At 37.6% G+C, this 14,214-nt stretch overlaps 1 protein-coding gene across 1 annotated transcript; it reads right to left on the bottom strand.

Moving 5' to 3' along the window:
- Positions 1 to 6,856: 6,856 nt before the first annotated feature.
- On the bottom strand, positions 6,857 to 14,197 carry LOC117385036 (WW domain-containing adapter protein with coiled-coil-like). Its single transcript, XM_033982268.2, has 13 exons — positions 13,870 to 14,197; positions 13,438 to 13,471; positions 12,977 to 13,166; positions 12,807 to 12,895; positions 12,524 to 12,633; positions 12,315 to 12,406; positions 11,779 to 12,003; positions 11,118 to 11,234; positions 8,745 to 8,899; positions 8,583 to 8,671; positions 8,340 to 8,514; positions 8,032 to 8,159; positions 6,857 to 7,954 (listed from the first exon to the last, which is right to left on the bottom strand). The coding sequence occupies exons 1-13, from the start codon at positions 13,908 to 13,910 to the stop codon at positions 7,885 to 7,887; spliced, it is 1,515 nt and encodes a 504-aa protein (XP_033838159.1). The 5' UTR covers positions 13,911 to 14,197; the 3' UTR covers positions 6,857 to 7,884.
- Between the last annotated feature and the right edge of the window lie 17 nt (positions 14,198 to 14,214).

Raw genomic sequence — 14,214 nt, 5'->3', positions numbered from 1 at the left:
CCAACTGTCCTGGGCTGGCTCAGCAACAGTTGAGTGGTACCACGGTTTTCTAATTACACCCCTGCTCTGCCTTATGAGATGTCTGACATACAAATAGCAAGGGTAAGTAATAAAAACATAGTACAAATCACTTGACTATTAGTTATTTCAAGTTCTACATAATCAGACAGACCTGCAAGTCCCACCACAAAAGGTACTGCATTTCAAAAGAAGCATGGTCTCTTACCTTTTTCACAGAAGGTCGCATCTAAATGAAGCTGATCGAAGCAATAGTCTGGCATTAGGAGGAACAATGAAACAGCAACATCCAGATCCATGTTTACGACCCTGATAAAATATAAAAAGGCTTTCATCAGTTTTACAATTTAGCACATTCACAATAAACCTGACAGGTGTCTAATGATGTGCCCTTGTTAGATGTGAGCCAGTCAAAAACGAATTTATTGACGATTATCCTAAAAGACGTATAAAAGCCAGAAGATCAGTAGAGATTTCCTTTTTTAAGAGTTTATTTATGCGTAATTTGAGCCACTGCAAAACAAAATGGCGTCTATTAACTCACCAAGGTAAGTGTAGTGTGGTTGTGCATAGTTAGTACAAGGTTTAAAGGTCGCAGAGATCAACAATTCTCGGTTTTAAGCGGTGTAGTGTGTGTAAATGTGAAATTAGATTAGATCTGGCTACTTTTATCATCGCGCAGCACCTAAACACGTGGAAGCGCCAAAGATAGGCTCAGGAACAGGATGGTTACTCCTAGTTTATTTGGACGCGTAAATAGTTTAGCCTTTTGTCAAATAAAGTAAGTTATTGGGTAACTCTTCCCTGTGCATAGCCTAGCCTACTAAATCCAGAAGGAAAAGCGGTACAATTAGGTAATTTATCTTTACATATGGTCACGCTTATTACATAACGAGAGCAGAGCATCTGTTTCCACAGCTTGGGACTTGCACAGTATTAAATCATTTTGCTATTGGCCTCGTTTTATTATAGGGGGGGCTAGGCTCACCCCTCAATAATGTCTGCTCCAGCTGAGGCACTGTATTTACTAACACTACTGGCCAATTGTTAAAGGAATCTAAAAATAGTAGTTTACTCTAAAGAAGGCAGGTTTATTAAGCTGTGCTCTGAGACGCATCTGTGAACCAGGTGTACACACTACTGTTTTCTATAAAATCTATATTGTTCTAAGACTAACTAATGTAAATGTAAGTTGATCCAGTAGTGGGACATTGACTTTAATTATCCTCCAAGATTGAATAATCACTCTCATGCCTTAAGTCCCATGTCCTAAGTGTAAATGTGTACTGAATGAAGTTCTTTATGAAAAGTTGTTTATCACATGTCTTTGGATGTGTTTCAGGAGGCATTACTGTTTAAGCCTAATAAAGAAGAAAGATCTGTCACTATAAATAAGGAAATGTGGCTTGTTGGACAATTATTAAAAACAAAATATGTATGGTCTCCCTAGAACAGAGCCCTGAAAGGTTATGGAAATGCCACATGTGTAAGCGCTGTAATAAATCACAATATGGAGTGTGGAGTTCAGCGCACCTTCATTAGAGGGACCCAGGCAGCAGCCCACAGAGAACAGCCTCTTTATGGATGAACTAGAGTCACATATGCACTGTCCCAGGTGAGTCTGCCTGCACCTGTGCAACACCACTGACTTCTTCTAGAATGGACTCTTATATCTATAATGGATAAAATATAGATTGTAATATTGTGTTTTTATGTGTTTTGTTTGCTATCAGCTTCATTGTTATTAATCTGGCATAATCACAATCAGTAACAGTTCAACATTCTTTCCATTATTGAAAAAGCATATTAATGATGTTGATAAGTAGCCAAAAGGAATTGTAGTCAGTTGTGTAACTTGTATCTATATTACACAATAGATTATTTAACTAATTTCAATGTACTGGAATGGCAAAATATCTTATTTTGAGGTGGCTAGGAAATATTAGCTACTATTGATTTGTAATTATATTTCTACTTGAAAATTAAATCCACAGCACCCTATTTTTTTTTTTTTTTTTTTTTTTTTTTTTTTTTTTTTATTGAAGAACACCCAGTGCCAGAGAAAAACATACAATATTTACAGCTTACTATTTACAGAGAAAGGTTTGGCATTTGGTGTGTGTATCTGTCTTGGTTTTCTTTGTAAATATGTGTGTGAGTGTGTGTGGAGAAAAAATAATACTGACTGAGGAGAGAGAAAAAATAATACTAATAATAATAATAGTAAAAATAACAATAACAGGTTTTATTGTTGCTGTCATACTCAGTGATCAGTGATGCTGGTCAATATTACTCAATATTAGTTTTGTGGTCCTCATGGTGGTATTTGTTATTTAGATTGAAATGTATAATGTGTGTGCATGCGTGTCCTGTACAATGCATTAAAAGAGGCAAGGTCTTGGTGAGCCCGCACTCAAGGGGAAATACCCCCTAGGAACGGGCCCATTCCTTGCTAGCTCTAATCTTTTTATGCATTTGTTGTTAACAATTATTATTATTATCGATGAGTATGAGTATGAGTAGTATTAATAATAATTATTATTATTGTGTTGTGTTATATATATATATATATATATATATATATATATATATATAATGTATATTTAATAATTCATGTTATTTATTTTAATATTTAATATGTGTGTTTATATTCATCCATTTATTTATCTCCATCAGAACCACAAATTAATTCAATAAATAAATTAGTTAATGAATAAGGGAATAATAATAATGACAATAATAATAGTGACAGCAATAATAGAAACATGTACATACAATGAAAACAATAACACAACAATAATAATGCTATGATTGCAATTATTGTAATATAGTTTAGATAATGTTGTGTGTGGGTGTGTGTGTGTGTGTGTGGGGGGGGTGCGCGCAGGTGTGTGGGGGGGTGTGTGTGCGTGAGTGTGGGTGTGTGTGTGGGTGTGTGGGTGTGTGGGGTGTGTGTGTGGGGGGGGGGGTGTGGGGGTGTGTGTGTGTGTGTGGCGTGTGTGTATGTGTCTTTGTAGGAATGGGGTGTGTATAGGAATGTGCGTGGCGTTCTCATTAATTAATTATGTTAATGGTGTTATAATAGTCTAATGGTGGAGTTTATGTTGTTGATATTGATGACTGATTGAAAACAATATTAAAGTGGTTTATGAATGATGTCCAGGTTCCCATGAAATACGGTATGTCATCCTCAAAGTATGCTGTCATTTGAGAGGTTGAAATGTGATGGATGAGCGAGTTAGACCAGTGTTTGATGTTTATTGACTGTTTTGATTTCCAGTTTTGTAGAATTGTCAACAAACTGTTTTTATATTTAGGTGGTGTGGTGAAAGTTGTAATAATGCCAAGTAAACATAGAGATGGGGAGGGAGGAATTCTGCAGCTCAGTATGTCTGTGAGTTTGTGTGTAACTGTGTTCCAAAAAACCTGAACTGGTGTACATTCCCAGAGTGCATGTAAATAAGTGTCTGTGATTCCCATGGTGCATTGTGAACAGGTGTCTGTGTCTGTTAGTCCCATTTTGTATTTCTTGTATTGGGGCACCCTATTTGAGTATAAAGTGCTTCTTCTTTTGTGCTTCTTCAACAAGTCAACATGCATGCATGTCTATGGGGAAATGTTCAGCACTTACACAATGCACACTTTAGCGGACACTGGCAAAAGGTTTTAAGAAAATATCCAAAATTGATTTAAACAACATATTTACAGGAGCCTGTGATCAATACAAGCGATTTTCCATAAACAAGGTGAACGTGACTAACTGAAAAACACCTGAAAAACAGTTAGTGTGTGACTATAAAGTAATTTGAGAGGGACTTAATGGTACAAATCAACTAAGTCAGTTCTTTATGATCAGCTTATGTTAAAATAACGCACACAGACTAAAGTCTAACTTGAGTAACAGAGCTTCAGACAGAGCAGTGCTGCCCGTTAGCATCAAACCCCATTGGAATATTGATGACATTAGCTGCAAAGTATCAATATGCTCTTAATTGTAAAAGCTGTTTGAGAGATAATTTATATGAAACCTGCCAAAAACCTGTATCTAAACTATGTTGTCTCATCCATATGTACCTTACTGTATTTGGATCAGAAGCAGCACAGGGTTCTGCTCACACCCTGAACATGTGACAGCATCTCATTTACACATGACCAGAAAGAGCCCTTATCCCCAAATGTCCCATATATCCAATTTCCAAAACTCATTTGGTTATGCAACTAATAGCTGTTTAAAAACTGCAGTTCAGGCCACAAAAGTCGTCAACTTTGGAAATAATATATTCTGTTTGTGAATACAAGCTATCACGGTGCAGCCAGACAGGCTTTGAAATGAGCAGGCCAGGCTGGAAGTCATAAATGAGTGCGGGAAACAAATGAGAACAAATAGAAGATGTATGGAGGTGCTGCAAAAGGCAATTGTTGCTCTGAGCACATTTGTCATTATTTGGAGGTGCTCTGCTGCCACACAACAACACTGTGATTTGAATACTTGATGAAATTACATTTTTCACCGTATTACAGAGATCATATCAGTTTCTACAAATGAATGATTTGTACCAAGATATTAAGATTAAGATACATACATATATACAGTCCACCATTGGAATATTTATAGTATATTTAATAAAAAATATAAATACTGCATACTGTGGACAAATCCAGGCTAAGCAGTGACAATGAGAGCCCCTCTTGCCATCTGAAAAGTTACAAAGTGCACGTTTAACATATGTAATCACTTAAAGGTATCGTATGTAATTTTCTGCAGGTGGGGTGTCTCCTGAATGATAATGATTCCATGGAACTAGTTAAAACCATACTCCAGGTCAAATATGAGTCAGGTTTGCTAATATGCATGCCTGCTCAGAGTAAAGACATCTGTTTTTCAGTCCAATTAAAGCAACCAAAATAAAAAAAAAAGAAAATAAATAAGTAAAAAAAAATCTTTTAATTTTTTTTAGGTAAAATGTTACATACTGTGGCTTTAACATAAAATGTAAATAATAAAGTTACCCTCCATGCATTGGCAGATTGTTATAACATTTGGATTTTAAAATATGATCCTGTCTTACATATCACAGGTGCTGACCATCTGCTTAAGGGACACCAAATTAAAATGTACTAAACCAATTATACCATGTCAGACATTAACCACCTGCAACTGTCCATCCATGAGTGTAGGAAATTATCAACATGTGAAGGTTTATTGAGAAAAAAAAAAAGTTTGGCTCACATTGCAAAGACAGATTCTGTGTGTTAAAATAGACTAACCAGTGTTCCCATTTATCAAGCAGTGGACAAGGACGACTGCAGTGGTCACTCTCGGGGTGGGGGGCAATAAAACAGGCAGGACAAAAAACCCAAAAAGTGTACATTTGAGGTAAAGAAAACACCCAAGGGCTGCATACTAGACAGAGAAGAGTACACAGGTGAACTGTCTAGAGAATTTTGGATAATTAAAGAGTGAGGACGGTCAAAACAATGAGACTACTGGTGATAATGGCCTGAAACACAGAAGGGTCTTTTGGTTCAAAGGAGACAGCCTATAAATACACATGTGACAGTGACAGCCATAAATATCTCATGACAGGTAATCAGCGCGGTTACCCACTCGCCTCCAAGGACAGCAGATGCGGGCCTATACCAACCCAGCCTGACGGATGAGCTGGAGTCTCCCCAGAGAGAACACCTGCAACCCACAAGAGATGGGGTGACCTGTAACCCCTTGATATGGCCCGTGAGAGATCGAAGTCCTGAAATGATGGGTATTATCAATATAGTGTAGCAAAAGTATTGTGAAATATGGTACAGGGCAGATGAAGTCTATCAGAGGTGGAGGATTGATGGAGCAATATATGTGCCCCCTGAGCAAAGTCTAAACTAACATGGTTAACTGGTAGACCTATATGGGCAACGTTAGTGACTGATATGGGCACTGAAGCCATATTTTATGACACTTGAGATGCGTGACCTTGAAGCAGCAGAAAAGTTGATAGGTGAAAATTATGATAGATTTTAAGGGAGCGGTTATTTTAGAAATTTAATTTTGTCTCCATCTGGTGGTTACAAAGCAGATTGCAAATTAATGATCGTCAGAAATGCATAAAAGAACACTCGAAAGTTCCCACTCCCAAGCCCATTTCCACCATGCTCAAATACATTTTTGTGATGAATAATTGTATAAATCATGAAATAACAATATGAGCGATCTAAGTAACAAGTTTAGGACAAGACAATAAATTATAAGCAACTTTAATGCAGTTTTAGCAGGGTCTTAATGAGCAGTAACTGGGATAACTTACAGTTTAATTATGTGCTTTCAAACCTATCCTCAAATTGATAGGAACGTCATAGATCACATCATAAAAACTAATGAACCGGCTCCTTAGTTTCTGCCTGAACAATGAAGAGGGTGTAATAATAGGCAGAGACGGCTCTAACTTGGGAATAACTTAAACCAAAACCCATGATCAAACAATATTATAACTTAATTTAATGAAACCAGACATGATCAAGGATTCTGATTATGCTACTTCTTTACTTTAAATAGGCCTTATATACACTGTTCAAAATAGCTCATTATTGTAAAATGTTGTATGCATACAAATTTGCTGATGTTACTTGCTTTGTTCTAAAAAGAATAACACGCAGGTCAATAACAAGGGTTTGTGAGTGTGACTACTGTTCAGTGACCCACCATCACCACCTGGTGGTCAGCCATGAATATAGTTCAACGTAAAGACTTTATTTCTTAGTTCTCCAATTCCTACATCATCTATCACCATAGAATTCTGCACACACTTCTTTTTCTATTAATAATTAAATTCAGGTCAAACAGGCAGTGTGGTATAATATTTATTCTCATATTTAATGGAATACAAAGCCCCCAATTGTTCCCCCTTCCCTCCCCAAAGTGTGCAGACAGCAAAAAGAAGAGCAGAGAAGTGTATGAGTCAAATTTATATAAAAGCCTATCCCTAGTCGTACAGTTCAATAAATGGCTTCAGCCTGTACAGCTGAATTAATTATGTAAATCAAACAATAAGTCAATATTTTATTTCAGCTAGTCTTTTCATCAATCATTTGCATTCTGACTACGTGGACGTAATCAAGGTGTGCAACAATAATTCAAATGACTGCAAATGCAGTCACTTTAAGAATCTCAAACAATCTCTTTCAAAGCTGCACAAAAGGAATGAAATCAATCTCCAATTTTCCTTGGAGAAAACAAAACAAAATGTGTGGATTTCGGTACGTTGCTTTAAAACCAATACAACCTTATTTGTAACCAATGTAGGTCCAAAGATCTTTCAGATTTGTAAAGTGGATTAAATATGACTAATCAAAACGCATTGTACAATTCAAGCACCAATGCAAAAATCTGATCTATGAGATTAACTAAAATATTCAAACAAGTCTAGCCAAAGGCCTGGAATAATCTCGTGTGAAACACTTTAGAATAACCAATGATAAGTGAAGTGAGTAAAAAATAATATTAGTAACAATACTACCATTCAGCCACTCAATTTCAATGCAAAAAATTTGCACAGGTATCCAAACTGCTCATGAGATGGTCCAGAAATCTTTTTATGACAACTACACATCAAAACACGCCAGAAAACAGGTAAACCCAGTACAATACACACGCAGTCCATGGTCCGAAAGTATTCTGAAAAAACCCTTCAGGTTCTCTGTATCCACTGGTAAAAATCCTCATGTTTTAATTCATGTGACAGGCAGTAGAAAAAAAACAACTTAAAATAAACAAAAATCTACAGGTTTAATGGGCTTTACTGTTCTGCATTTGGCTGAACAGGTTGTAGTCCGTACTTTGAGATTACTCTGATGCCCCCATTGTGGCCCACAACCTCAGACCATAAAGGAGTTCTGGTTCTTAAGCTTCTCAAGCTCTTTGCTTTGTTGCCGCAGAAACAAAACTCTGTAAGAAAATATACAAATGATAAGTAAATAATAGATACTTGAACTGAACTTTGTTTTAAAATCAAGGTGGCCAACCTCTGTTCTCTGAGTGTGGCCTGGATTTCGCACACACGAACTAGTGAGCGCAGGTTTTTCATCTCTGTGCACAGCTCAGACATGTACAGGCTGCCCATGTTGTACATGTCCTCCCGCAACCGTGACGCCTGACAAGACAAATATAAACTCTGCATTACAGACCACACCAACAGTGTTCATGTGATAAAATGCACTGAATTTTTTTTACATTAAACATTTTAATCTACCAAGAATAACGTACAACTATTTTGACACAAAAATTATTACATTACCAAAATAAAATGAGCAATAACAAACACGTACTGTACCTGTTTCTCTGTGTTCTCTGAAGGCCATCCTTGGATATGTTTGATAAGGTTCTCATCAAAATGAGTTGCCAGTGTGGGGGTGTAGGTGGAGGGGGCGTCAGCCTGGGACTGACCAGAGGGAATGTGTGATGATGCAGTAGTGGAAACGTTTGATCCTGAGCCCTGAACGTCTTGGCTAGGAAAGGACAGAACAAAAGTTAGTATCACCCATCACGATTTTACAAACTTCAAACAAAAACACACCTCCTTTGTTGGAAAGTTCTGGGATCCTCAGGACGTTTGTCTCCTAACTGTGACATAACTGAACCTGGTTTTCCTGAAGACAAAGTGCCCTGAAAATAAAAGATTTTGTAGGTCACAGTAAAAATAAAAACATGTTGAAAACACCTCCAGTTGGTGTCTTACTCTGCATTGTGTAGCTGTAAGCGTGCCAGCAGGTGGGCCCATCGCAGATTTCTGGTTGCTCTGTGGAGTGCCATTACGAGGTGAGACGTAGGTCTGCGGTGAAGAGGCCTCAGACGTTAGAGAAACTGGGGACTGACCGGAGTGCTGAGCTGACACTGGACAAGAGGACATAACATCACATTAAATGTATCCAGCAACTTTAACGTACAGGCCACTTTCCGTAAGGGTTTATCAAGATTTGTCCTGACAGATGTTAAAAACTACAATAGAAATGACAAAACACCTTTATCAACATTAAGAGATTTGTATATTTTGTAAATAGGCCTGATATCTAAATTACAACAGTGCTGACCACATCAGTGTTGTCAGACACAACACCTCAATCTGTTCAATTGTACAACAAAAAACTAAAGCTCAACTATCAATGTGTGCATGCATTGGTTGTGGCGGGACAATTTCCTTCTTAGCGGTGACGTCAGACGCCAAAATCTCATGCTGCTCCTGCTGTGGCTGCTTGTGGCTGTTTCTCTCGGCAATCATTGAACAATACATAAAAATACATTTGACCCAACAGATACGTTACTCTATCACTAAATCAACTATCCGCTCAACGGTGAGTCAATCCCTTTATTTGATCTGCGGATCCCCATTTATCATGCGTCAAAGCTAATGCCAACGCTAGCATTGAAACTAATACGGTCAGCGTGACCAAGAATGGTCTTTTTACTTTGATTTCTACTTTATTTACGTTTATGCGAGAGCCGAACTTTTTGCCAAAAAGGCTAGTGTTAAGTTAGTATTTTATTTTGATCCAATTTGACCCATTTTGATGCTTTTGTAACTTTTTGAGCTCTGCACTAATATAGTCATGATGTTTTGAATGGAATGTTCTTATGTGATGCGCAGCATTAGAAGCTCCATGTTCTTTTTTTGAATGAATTAGGCTTAGATGCCCATAACATTTGATTTATTGAATGAACTTTGAAAGTACACTTTACCTTACTTTGCCTCGCTTTTGAAATCAAAGCTAGTTTATTGGAATTATTTAATTGTTATTGATAAGTTCATTTTGATGTAACAAAGATTATTTGGTTATATATATACTGCTAAGATGTATGGCATGTATTTATTCATTGTTATTTATTTATTGAATTTATAGTAATGTGAATTACCTTAAGCCAATTTATTTTAGTTGTATGCTAATTTTATTTTTGGTTTACTGACCTTGTTTTTAGGTCAGGTTTTTTCCTGCACTGAATTCAACGACAACCTCACAATAACCTGGATGCGAGCTACCCCTTTTCCTTCATAAACTGGTAGGAACAATCGAACCTTTTTTTTCCCCCGCTTCTTGGATTATAACACGCTCTTGGATTACAAAGACATTACAAACGATTGGGATAACACAACCTTGGAATAAATACTCGAACCTGGAACGGGACATTTGCATTTTTTTTTTGGTTCTGTTGCATTTCATTTTGTTTGGTTTCTTTGTATTAATTATATCTACTTATATATATATATATATATATATATATAATCCATAGTATATATTATATTATCGTATACCTGCCCTGAGTTATTAATATTGAACTTAATACATATTATTTTTGAATAAGATTTCTTGTTTGTTGTGTTTACCTACATCTGGTCAACAATGCAGTCAGGTCCTCATTAGCCCCTATTGCGTTTAACATTTGCATACGACACTAACTGCCACAACAATACATATAAGTCAGCAAGACGTCATATTGGGGGTGTTAGGGGAGAATATTATGTAGCAGATGAATATTGTAATACACTAATGCTATTTATTTACAAATTTGGATCATTAAGACTACTTTATTCTCCTCCATGTTATTAAATCTGTATTTGGTACAAACAAAGAAGACAGCATTTGCTCTTGTAGCTGTTGAACTGTAGGCATCACAGTAGCTCTGCTGCATTGAAATTAAGTTTGTCCCCCACAGAAATGTTCATACCTGATGTTTGTGGGCACTGTCTCATATGCCAACTGTATTTATGTCTAAATAAGTCAGGTATGGAGAAACACTTTTTAACATTGGCAAGTCCACTGCATAACAAAGTCAACACAGACCAGACATGTTTTTGTGAAAACAGCAGTTTGATCAACGGTGACTAGAATTAGGTGTACCGATGTATTTTACCCCCTTTACCCCCTGCCTTAAAAAACACTAAGTAAAACGCTAAACCAGAGGCAGAAGATCATTACACTGAAGGTCAGCATCTCCATGTGGGCCTTCAGGCATGTGCATTTCCAAATAAAGAACACGAGTGTCCTTTTGTACTCTTTTGGTACTTGTTGGTACAGTAGTAGTCACAGCAGGGCGAGAGTCAGTGAGGAGGCCGTACCTGGGTTGGAGTGCTGAGCGGCTGAGAGCAGAGCAGTGATGTTGAAAGCAGGTCCAGCAGCGAGGAGCTTATGAAGCACAGACCGCAAGGAAGCTTGGGTGACGGCAGCTGCCAAGACTGAAGGGGAGAGCGAGAGGGGAATGGATTCACATACAACATAGATGATCGGGCAAAGGCACACAACAGTGAGTGCACAAGCACATAGACATAAGTCAGAGCAGTGGATGAAAAGACTATTGTAGCGAATTCTTTCATTGAAAAAGCCGCATACTACCAGTACCACTACCAACACCACTATCAGAACCACTACCACTACTTTCATTAAGTTTAACAATAGATAAAGCACCAAACTTTACACCAGTGGCCAAACTGAGTTACAGTTACACTAATACTACAGTAAAGTACAAATTCATTCCAGTTTAGTTACACACATGAACCAAAGCATATTAACTGAGGTCCTGTAAACTAACAGTTTAAGACTAAATAACAACATGCATTTGTACAATATATAATTTTTTTTTTTTTATTGGCCAGCATTATATTTGACTAGTGCCTCTTAACACTATAAACAGTGTAGCTTCAAAATTGCATAATTGTAATTTCATTTAAATAAATGGTATAATTTTAACAGGCTAAAATGTGAGTTAGGTATTTCGCTTACTCTCATTGAGCTTCGCCCTGTCCATCCCCCCATTGTTCATTTGCAGGAGGAGCTGATGGAGGAGAGCTGGGTCCTGAAGCAGAGCCTGGGACTGAGCCAACTGCACCGCGGACAGGGACGAGGAAGAGGACGAGGACAGAGCAGCAGCGGCAGCAGCAGGGTTCACACTCTGACCAGAGGAGGAATGTCCAGAGTTGGATGATGTGGACTGGTCTCCTGAAGGCTCTGCAGAAGAAGCATTTCATATGAAAGTGTTTTGAATAACATTATACATGAATACATTCTACAATAAATATTTAGCATTCTGCACAACATAAAGTAAAGAAAGCAGAGCTTATCAACATAAACATATTAAAAGCTGCTTAAATGTTTATAGTACTACAAAACAAACAGGAAAAACATCAAGTTTTAACTGACATCTCCAGATCAGGAGAACAGGATGATGAGTCCACAGTACATTCAGCGAAGCCCAACTCAGATTAAACATCAATTGGATAATCTTTCATAATCAATCCCTTTACTTTTGTAATACTTACTTGAAGTAGCTTTGTCCTGCAAAGCTTCTTGTCTGTAGTCCATGTCTCTGGGGAAACTGTTGGCCACAGTCTTGTCTTTTTGTCGTTGCTCCCTACAGTACACAATTTAGTTACATAACTGTTACAAATTACAAGTGAATTAAAAAAAAAATGTGAAGAGTGAGACATTGTTTAACATTCTTCTTAAACAATATTTCGATCATCCTTGCCTCTCCAGAAGGTCTTTAGGCTTCTCCCACTGAGAGACCTCAGTCCTACAGTTGTAATAGTATTTCTTTCCAGAAGAACTGATGTGTTCTGTCCAGTCATCTGCTGGGTCCTAATGGTGCGGCAGAAAATAATTATATGATTTAAATACCAACATTCTAAATTTAATATGGAAATATTAATACTATTGTGTTCATGAAAATAATTATGCAAATGATTTAGATAGACATAAATAATAAGTATTGCCTGAAGACCAATAGAGAACACTGAGAATAATTGTCTTACTCTTTCTGTGGGCTTGTTCTGAGTGGCATGTGACTCAGAACTGTGATGGAAACTGTTGTGAGAATTCTCCTGAGGAGAGCCACTGGTCCCTACCACAAAAATATGCACAATAGTTAGAAATTCTGTGGAACAACTAAGAACCTGAGGAGACAGAAAAACTGTTTTCCCACCATTTTTTCCTCTAACTGTGTGGGAGAGTTTAGCCTTGTTATGAGCTGTGTTGTCCCCATGTCTGCTAACAGGACTCTCATCTGACCTGCGCAGCACCTTGTACGGAGGTGTGGGGTCTGATGAGCCATCGCGTGTCTTGTCATAGCGGTGAAGGCTGCTGGACTGGCTCTTTGGCTGAGATTTGTGGGTCTAGAAACATTAAACAAAAATATAAATTTAGGAATTTTATAGCAATGCATTTCTGGTCAATGATCCCTACCATTGTCAGACAAAACAACAACAATAACAAATACCAAATATGTATTGGTAAAAGTTAACTACAGCTTATGAAGCTAGGGCTGAACATGTTGTGAAAACTATTTCAAAATCTAAACACTTGATGATGGTAAATCAGAATTATTACGTCATTTTTTCAATTAAGACGTTATTTCACGACATTTAATAATATTTTGGCTCTTACCTGGTAGGATTGCGAATCCCTTCTGTCATTGCACCTGAAAATATATGACGACATTAAGATTAACACTTTATAATGTGAGCCTGAGAAATAAAACGCATTTATAGCAACTAGCTTCCGGTGGCTACGATAGCTTTTCTGTCAACGAGTTGATTGTTTACTTTACAGGTTATATTAGATCGTAAATCAACCAACTTCTATGCGCAAAAAGTAGCAGTTAAGAGATTTCTGTTTTTCGTCGCTTCAGTTTGAGCTGTTGTTTTGACACCGAGATAAGGTTTAAAAGACGCATTAGGAAAAATGGCTAAATTGAAGCCAACTGTTAGCCGCTAGTGTTCGGAGCTAATAGCTAGCATACAGCATAACCAACAGATCGTAAAGTGCAAATCTTGCTAGACAGCACTTTCTATAAACTTAATTGCCAAAGAGATTTACCCATCGCCGACTCTTATCGCTTTCCTTGCATACATCACCATGAAGGCCGCGGTGATGTGAGTATGTGTTTGGAAACCGTGGCCTCCTATCTGCTCTGCAGTCGTCTAGCTTCCTCTTATTCACTTTTTCTGCCTTCACAAACAGACACCTACACGCCTAGAATTAACCAGAAGCAATGCATAGCGGGTGGTATTTACAAAAACCACCCTCACAGCATCATCTGACATATAGATGTACTAGTCGGTGGACTTGGCCGATGTAGGTCAAGAAAACGCAGCAGACTCGCAGAAGCGGAGATAGACAGGAGGAAGTGGGGCTGGCTCCTGTTCAGAGACGAAACGACAC

The sequence above is a fragment of the Periophthalmus magnuspinnatus genome, chromosome 17 (assembly GCF_009829125.3).
Source record: "Periophthalmus magnuspinnatus isolate fPerMag1 chromosome 17, fPerMag1.2.pri, whole genome shotgun sequence".
NCBI lineage: Eukaryota > Metazoa > Chordata > Actinopteri > Gobiiformes > Gobiidae > Periophthalmus > Periophthalmus magnuspinnatus.
This window is presented reverse-complemented; position numbering and strand designations above follow the sequence as displayed.

What these genes read in the sequence shown, in the direction of transcription:
- LOC117385036 (XM_033982268.2), bottom strand. Translation starts at nt 13,910, where the DNA reads ATGGTGATGTATGCAAGGAAAGCGATAAGAGTCGGCGATGG. An exon ending in CCTAAAGACCTTCTGGAGAG is followed by an intron (nt 12,407 to 12,523) that starts GCAAGGATGATC and finishes TGTGTACTGTAG; the next exon opens with GGAGCAACGACAAAAAGACA. An exon ending in CAGAGAACACAGAGAAACAG is followed by an intron (nt 8,160 to 8,339) that starts GTACAGTACGTG and finishes TTGTCTTGTCAG; the next exon opens with GCGTCACGGTTGCGGGAGGA.